The 9,125-nt window shown below is 38.0% G+C and overlaps 1 protein-coding gene across 1 annotated transcript in view; it reads right to left on the reverse strand.

Annotated features, from left to right (window-relative positions):
* LOC140710655 (cytosolic carboxypeptidase 4-like) overlaps positions 1-8,600 on the reverse strand; it is a 168,286-nt gene extending 159,686 nt beyond the window's left edge. The window contains exon 1 of the mRNA XM_073012912.1: positions 8,084-8,600. Coding sequence (XP_072869013.1) covers positions 8,084-8,199 — 116 coding nt within the window. The 5' untranslated portion in view covers positions 8,200-8,600. The remainder of the gene's footprint in view (positions 1-8,083) is intronic.
* Between the last annotated feature and the right edge of the window lie 525 nt (positions 8,601-9,125).

A 9,125-nucleotide genomic window follows, 5' to 3' on the forward strand; every position in this document is an offset into this window, starting at 1 on the left:
GTAGCTGCCTCTGCAGTTCTGGTAGCTGCCTCTGCAGCTCTTAATCTCCTGGGTTTTGTTTGTTTGTTTGTTTGTTTGTTTGTTTTTGCATCTCCTTTTGAACTTAGACTTCTACCACTTGCATGAACCTTGTATTCGATTTGTACTAATTCCTTATATTAAGTCTTATTTTTGAAACACCTATTATCTTCGCTGTATCATGTATCATTTTTATAATTAGAAAACAAATCTATTTTATTTTCTTAAGTGTTCTCATTTTACTGAGTACAACTCTTAAAATATATTAGCCATTGTACTGTTCCCACTGTTCCCTTAGGAATTTCGTTAAGTATTAGTGCCACTTTTCCCCTTCACCAATCTTAGGCACAGGCACTTTCTTTAAAGCCCAGTAGCATAGCTGAAACAAGACTAGAAGACTGATTAACCCTTAAATAGTCAATTATATAGCAACAGATAACTACTCAAAAAAATTAAAATTGATTATTAGTATAGCTGTTCTCATTCTCAAGAGGCTACTTGTCTCCTCTGGCCTCCTCCATAGGGCAGATGCTGTCTTTCCTCTGTGACCTACAGGGACCCCGTGGTTAGACCTGAGTATTCCCAATTTAAGGCTCAGGAGCATTGCTTCTTTCCCTTAAGGGCCCATTTTTCAGGCACCTTTTCCTGTTCCAGAATTTTCTCTGTTCCTGGAACAGGATGATTAACCGTGAGAATAACTAACATACTCATTGACTACACACTTCTTCCTGTCCACAGAGAAGCCTTCATGGGTACCAGCAGCATGGATTATAGTGAACATGGCAAGTATGCTCATTGCCGTGATCTACAGGCCCAGCATCACTTGCTCCTGGGTTATCTGCATGATCCCATGTAGGAAAGGCAGCAGCCCAAGAAACAAATGAGACTGAAACTTTCCCCAGTCAATTCTTTGGGGTTTCAGAGAGTATCTTCTATTCTTACTTGTTCAAATCAAAAGTGATATACTTACTAATCACTCCTCTGTTTATTTAAATTCAATAGATCTGTGAAATCCAAAAGTCTGAGGACCACTGCTGCATGTTATTATATCAAAGGACTTTAAATACATTCAAAAGTAGAGCTGAGGTCAAAATGGGAAGGAAAAGGCATGGTCCAGCCCAGAGGTGGCAGTCTAAGTCCCTGGTGATCCTGGAGAGTTGAGTGAAAGTGGGTCACGGAACAGAAGCCCCATGACAATAAATATTCACAGTCAGTTGCATGGTGTTTGCAGCCAAAAGCTGGCAGTGACAGGGAAGGACATGGCATTCTCTAGTAGAGAAAGCTGGAAAGTCAAGGTAGAGTATCCAGGATCAAGCCAAGCTAGGAAGTGAGGATGAACCAATTCATTCATCCTAGGCAAGAGCGGCAGAAATCTGGGCAAGGCTGCGCCATGGCTTCTTCCAGGCACCCTGGATATGAAGGTCTGAGTCAGTAAGACGAATTTCAGAACCAGCCAGGTGATGGGGCGGAGACTGCATTTATTAATCTCCATCCAAGGTTGGGAAGACTTGATAGACCAAAATAAACAGGGATTTGAAGTTAGCTCTCCCACAAGCTAGTCATATAACCTTGGGCATGGGGGTGTGTGTGTGTGTGTGTTTTCATTACCTAGACGATTTCTTATACCAGTTCCACCTTGAACTAGCTATGTAATTGTGGATAACTCATTTACCTCTTTGGTCTGTTTCCTTATCATTTGAATGACTGGGACTAAATAATATATAAGAATCTGCCCTGCAAGAACATGTTAAGGTTCTTACATTCTAATTCCCTTAAATAACTACAGCAAAGTAATGTAGGAGAGACTTAAATTCCTGATTCTGTAACACCAGCTGTTTAAACTGCACTCAAAACTAAACCCCTGTGTGCTCCAGTTTTCTTATCTAGAAATTGCATAGAAGACCTACATTTGTTGGGCTATAGTGATGACTAATAAGACAATATATGTAAAAGAACTAGCTTCTTTCTTGGTCCATAAAAGGTGTTGAATAATTTTTTAGATAGATTCTGTGAGTGCTCTTATTGTAAAGTCTTCACAACCCACAGTGGAATAAACACTACTGGCACTAACTTTAAATGGTCCCAGATTGTTAAAATGGTCAAGATTTTTTATGTGATTTTTATAGTTTGATTTGTTTCCTCTAGTGCATTCAGCTATTATGTTTTAATACCTTGGTGTATTTACTTATAGTAGAGTCTTTGCTCTTTATTGCTGTTTGCTTCTGTTCCACAATGGTCTTGAAAAAAGATAATCAAGTTTTTAGAGTTGTATATACTCTAAGAATCAATATGCCCTGGTTCTCCTGTAAATAAAATGTTAGACTGTGTATTGACTTTATAAAAATTATTTTGTCACTACTGCTCAACAACCAAGACAAAAAGATTGGGAATCATGCTTGAATTTCTTCTCCCTCACCCCGTGCTTGTTATATATCATGTCTACCTTTGATGCAGTTCAGGAATCACCTGTCTTCACCCCACTTACCACTCTAATCCAGCCACCAATTATCACTTCTGCTCTAACAAAATCTGTTGACCACCCATTCTATTTTTACCCCACCTTGGGAAGATTTTTAAGTGTCAAGGAACCGTTGGATCAGTCCTCCTGATTTACTTAGAACTCAGCCCAATTCAACACAAACTTCCAGGCCAGAAAGATGACAAAATGTTTGTTTGTTTGTTTTTGAAATTAACATAACCTTCCATATTTGTATTTTCTTTTCCTCTTCAGACAAGTTGCTAAGAGATCCTTGGCTTGGCCGGACTCCCTAAATTTTGCTGGGAAATCATGCCTTTATTTCACTGGCCACTCTTACCAAAAGCTATCAGCCACTCTCAGAAGCTCCATCACCATCACCACAAAAGGAAACTGGTCTACTTTTACTCATTATTGCAAGCTCCATAAGGTCCATTTTTATTTGTGAGAGAGAAGTAAAGCTTTGTAGGTTAAGTGCTAAGTTCAGGTTTTGCTTCTCTAATCTTTATGCAAGATTTGCCTCTTTGCTGATCAGACAACACACAGGACAGTTTTTTCACCTTTAAGAAGCCTACTAAGAATGTCCACATTAATCACGTCTATTGAACATAGTACTGGAAGTCCCAGCCACAGCAATCAGACAAGAAATAAAGGGCATCCAAATCAGTAAATAGGAAGTCAAACTGTCACTGTTTGCCAATGGTATGATTGTATACCTAGAAAACCCTAAAGACTCATCCAAAAAGCTCTCACATCTAATAAATGAATTCAGTAAAGTTTCAGGATACAAAATCAATATACACAAATCAGTAGCACTGCTATACACCAACAGCAACCGAGCTGAGAATCAAATCAAGAACTCAGTCACTTTTGCAACAGCTCTAAAAATAAATAAATAAATAACCTAGAAATACACTTAACCAAGGAGGTAAAATACCTCTACTAGGAAAACAAAACACTGCTGAAAAAAAAAAATCATAGGTGACACAGACAAATGGAAACACACCCCATGCTCATGGATAGATAGAGTCAATATTGTGAAAAAACCATGCTGCCAAAAGCAGTCTACAGAGTAAATGTAATTCCCATTAAAATACCATCATCATTCTTCAAAGAACTAGAAAAAACAATCCTAAAATTCATATGAAACAAATAAACAAAAAAAGAGCCCGCATAACCGAAGCAGTACTAAGAAAAAAGAAAAATTCTGGAGGCATCTTTTTACCTGACTTCAATTATACTATAAGGCTATAGTTACCAAAACAGCATGGTGCTAGCATAAAAATAGGCAGGTAGACCAATGGAACAAAATAGAAAACCCAGAAATAAAGCCAATACTTAACAACCAAGTGATATTTGACAAAGCACACAAAAGCATAAAGTGGGAAAAGGACATGCTATTCAATAAATGGTGCTGGGGTAATTGGCAAGCCACATGTGTAAGAATGAAACTAGATCCTCATCTCTCACCTTATACAAAAATCAACTCAAGATGGATCAAAGACTTAAATCTAAGACCTAAAACCATAAAAATTCCAGAAGATAATATTGTAAAAACTCTTTTGACACTGGCTTAGGCAAAGAATTCATGACTAAGAACCCAAAAGCAAATGTAACAACAACAAAATAGATGAGACCTAATTAAACTAAAAAGCTCCTGCACAGCAAAAGAAATAATCAGCAGAGTAAACAGAAACCCAGAGTGGGAGAAAAATCCTTGCAAACTATGCATCCAACAAAGGACTAATATCCAAAATCTACAAGGAACTCAAAAAAAATAGCAAGAAAAAAACTCCCATCAAAAAGTGGGCAAAGGACATGAATAGAAAGTTCTCAAAAGATTATACAAGTAGCCAAGAAACATATGAAAAAAGACGCTCAACATCACTAATTATCAGGGAAATGCAAATTAAAACCACAATGAGATACCAGCTTACTCCTGCAACAATTACCATAATTAAAAATTCAAAATGTAATAGATGTTAGCGTGGATGTGGTGCAAAGAGACCACTTTTACACTGCTGATGGGAATGTAAACTCGTACAACCACTATGAAAAAACAGTATGGAGATTCCTTAAAGAACTAAAGGTAGAACTACCATTCGATCCAGTAATTCCACTACTGGATATCTACCCAAAGGAAAAGAAGTCATTATATGAAAAAGACACTTGAACATGCATGTTTACAGCAGCACAATTCACAATTGCAGAGATATGGAACCAACCTAAGTGCCATCAACCAAAGAGTGGATAAAGAAAATGTGATATATATATATGTGTGTGTGTGTGTGTATATATACATATATGTATGTGTGTGTATATATATGTCTATATCACCATGGAATAAAATGGAATGAAATAATGGCCTTTGCAGTAACTTCGATGGAGTTGGAGACTATTATTCTAAGTGAAGTAACTCAGGAATGGAAAACCAAATATCGTATGTTTTCATTTGTAAGTGGGAGCTAAGCTATGAGGACGCAAAGGCATGAGAATGATACACTGGACTTTGGAGACTTGTCGTGGAAGGGTTGGGGGGTGAGGGATAAAAGACTACATATTGGATACAATGTACACTGCCCGGGTGATGGGTGCACCAAAATCCCAGAAATTACCACTAAAATAACTTATCCATGTAACCAAAAAAAATCTCTTCCCCCAAAACTGTTAAAATACATTACAAAGGACAAAAGACCACAGTGTCACAAAAAGGAGCCTATTAATAAGAATATACTCAGAGAAAATCAGCGAAGATGAGAACATCAGAAAAAATACCATATACAGAAAATTTAGGTGAACCGCCTCAAGGTTGGAGAGAACTTCACATGGGGAAGTTCAGGCATGGATGAGGGGGATCAGATTTTATCCATGGGATATCCTAAGGGAGGAATGATTAAAATGGGTGAAGCTCACAGGAAAAAGATGAAAACACATGTCCCCTCCACCTGATTATACACAACAGAGTGGGCATGCCCTGAAGTAAAATGTCAGTCACAGAACTAGTTCAAGCAGAAATTAGATAAACCATGTGTTAGATATGTTCTAAGGAGGGCTCAGGCACTGAGACTTTTAAGCTCTTTTATGATGAGACATTATATATTCAGGCAGTCTCAAGTTTTTTCATAATGTTGTGCTATGACCTGTGGATTTTTCCTTCAGTAGAATAACACTACGATTTCCAAGTCCCTTTCAGCCAAAATTGTTTGGGTAATCCAAGTGATTTACAAAGTGCCTTGAGCTCCATGATGAAAGATGCTATATAAATAAAAAGGTAATTTTAGTCATAATAAATAATAGTAATGATGATAAATGCCAGTGTCACTAAGAAGAAGCTGGCCTGCCATTTGGGAACCCAAAGCAACCAGCTATGAGCTGGAAATAATGTGTGTCCAGGCCAAGATGATACTCAGTGACTGAGATCACATTAACCTTTAAACCAGAGATCTGGATAAAGCCCCTGATTTGGAGGTGTAAGCATTTAAAATTGAAGAAACTACAATACTTAATCCCTGAGCTTGAATATTGCCTTGGGCTTCTGAGACCTTTTCCAGAATGGTCAACAGGGAGCATATTGTCTTCCACTTCTAACAGAAGAGAAAACTGACTAGGGCAGGAGAAAAGCCAGAATTCCCAACGAATCTTATGACTCTAGATCCAGGGCTCTTTCCATTCTCTACTGGACCTCGGACAATTCCAGCTAAGGAGAGATTTCGGAAAAGAGCCAATTTGGATGAGAAAATGTCAAAATGGGATCATGTCCCTCAAGATGCCTTGCATAACTGTTTTTCATCCATTTAGGCTGAGAAAGCTTGTAGTAAAATCCTTGGCTGCTCAAGCAGGGAGGAGCCATTCACTGATGTCCCAGAGCTGTTCTCTGCCGTTAAAGGAGCACAGAGCAAGAGCCGGCTGAATTCTGTTTGACCAGGAGCGAACACTGCTTTGGGGCCTTTCAAGCTTGAGAGCTCAGAAGGCTAATTGCTTTCCAAGTTCTGATCGAGTTTCTTAGTGAAGGACTTGGCCTCCCATTTTCCCATGTGCTTAAAGGCCAATCAGTCACCACAGAGAAAGAGAACAAATCCTGCTCTCTGCCCAACATTCTCTGCCCTCAAATAATCATCATAAAAAAATTAAACAAAATGAAATCCGGCAACTGCTAAGCTGGGAGGAGCTCACCTGTGAAGAACACATAGGTGTCTTATCTCTGTGTGTGTGTGTGTGTGTACTGAAATATTATTTTTATGATCTGTAGTTTTTATTTGCTTTCCTTTAGCATAGTTTAACATATTTCATCATTTGGAATTTATGCTTTTCATCTTTTTGTAATTTATCATCTTCATAGTTTTAACCTTTTTAATTTATCTATCTTTGGTGCTTATCTTTTGAAGCTAGTCTATTCTCGGCTGTTTAACACTTAAATTTTTTCTTAAAAAATGAATTATTTCATTTTTCTTACATCATTCTTATTTAAGTCATTTTCATTTTATCTCTTTGAAGTTTTTGGTTTTGTTTAGTATTTCTTTGTAATTCTCATTTTATCTCTTTCATTTAACAATTTTAATATTGCTATATTTTATAGTTGTCTAAATTCTTTTTTGCTTCTTTGATACTAATTTTTTTATTAAAAATACATTTTCCATTTGTAGATTTTGAATTTTTTTCATTCAGTATTTTCAGTTTATCTTGTATTCTCTTTTTCTTATAGCATATAATGTCCATTCCTATAGTAAAAAGAATCATCTATTACCATGGCAAAGGGCTTTATCGTTTGCCCACAAAGTTTGAAAGACGTCTTTGTGGATGTTTATCCTGTCACCCTCATGCACCACCTGTGTGACTTTGGGTGCCTCATCTGATGTCTGGGCCTCAGCTCACAAACTCTGAGAACGTGGCCCATTTCAACGGAGCAAACCAGGCATGGAAACCATCTTTCCCATCATATATTTCGAAGAGTTCTGTAAGGGCTAGGTAAAGAGAAGAATGACCTCAACCTTCTATTTTTCAGCCAACATTTTATTTAGCTAGAGGGACACCATTATTATAACTGTATCCTATTATATCTGACTGAGAATAAAGATTTCCCTGTAGTAAATATTAATAAGTAAATAAAAGCATTGGTCTTACTCTGAAGAAATCACAGTTTGAGCCCTGACTTTGTCATTAACCCACCATGTGATTCGGACAAATCATTTGATTACCCTGGACACCAGTTTCCTCCTTTTTAAAAGAAAAATGTTAAACTAGATTTTTCCTCTGCTATTAATTGCCTATGATTCTATAGCTTCCTATTTTTTTAACTTATTTATTTTGAAGAGACCAGGTCTCACTGTGTTGCCCAGACTGGTCTTGCACTACTAGTCTCAAGCGATCCTCCTGCCTAGGTCTCAATTCTATACTTTTCTATTCAGAGAAACCATGAGACTGACATCAGTGTGTATGGAAAGTATGCTGTTATTTGTACCAAAAAACGGAAAACCAAGAGTTTATTCCTGGCAGAGTACGGAGGCCTCTCCAATCACGCCCACCTGGTGAAATGACAGTGTTACTATGGTAGCATAAATGCAGCTGGGCTGAGCCAGGTGCCTGACATACTTGCCGTTGATGACACCGTCTGGGTTGAGCATGGGTATGATCTTGAAGATGAAGTTTTCCCTCAAGAGCCTAGCCACAGGGTCACTGCTGACCAGGAACTCCAAGGTACCCTTCATCACCCAACTGGCATTGCTCTCTCCTGGATGAACTCGAGCGGTGATCACCTGATATGGACGATGTCCTGCAGAAAAAGGGACATAAGAAGATTAAACCCAAATTTGCTTTCCATTTCCATCAAGATGGTCTCCAGGGGACCAGATTTTCACATGATTGACATGAGGTTTAAAATAGATTGATTGTTTCCAACACATATCTGATCTACGTTTACCCATTTTCCATCCGCCTCTGTGGTCTGCAAGACTCAAGAAAGTATGAAGGTACAGCTCAAGGCTGTCATCAAAAATGTAACTACTTGGTGGTATGAAAAGAACCCAAGAAGCAGATTTTATCAAGATCACAAAAAACAACTAACTCTCCAGAGTTCAATAGCATGATGCCAGATGTCACAGATCTGAGATTAAATATTATCTTCATCCCTCACCACCTCTGGGATCTCAGGCAAATGAATTAATTTCTTTGACACTATCTCCTATCTATAAAATGGGGACATAATACTGACCTTATGTGGTTGTTATAAAACACAAAAAGATGTAAATATAAAGCACTCACTATATTGACTGCCATTCAGTACGTGTTAGCTATCTCCCTCCTCATTTGTAAAGTCTGTGGGTGGGATGATCCCTCTCATTCCTTAGCAGAAATAGAAAGCAAGTAACGGAAGCAGTGTCTTTGGAACTCCATGATTGTAAGACACTGAACCCAATCCTTGAGAGAGATTTGACAGAAGAGTTAAATACGTGGAAGCTCAATCTTGGAGTCACAATGCTTGCTTCACTTTGCAAAGGGAATCAGGAAAACATTCTCCACCCAGTTACAGGTAGTGTATTGACATGAACAGTCTTTATGGAGAATGCACTGATGAGGGAAAGATAGGAATGTCTTCCCTCCTTTGTTTATAGAAGATAACTGGAGTATTGTACTG

Source organism: Chlorocebus sabaeus, chromosome 29, assembly GCF_047675955.1.
Source record: "Chlorocebus sabaeus isolate Y175 chromosome 29, mChlSab1.0.hap1, whole genome shotgun sequence".
Taxonomy (NCBI): Eukaryota; Metazoa; Chordata; class Mammalia; order Primates; family Cercopithecidae; genus Chlorocebus; species Chlorocebus sabaeus.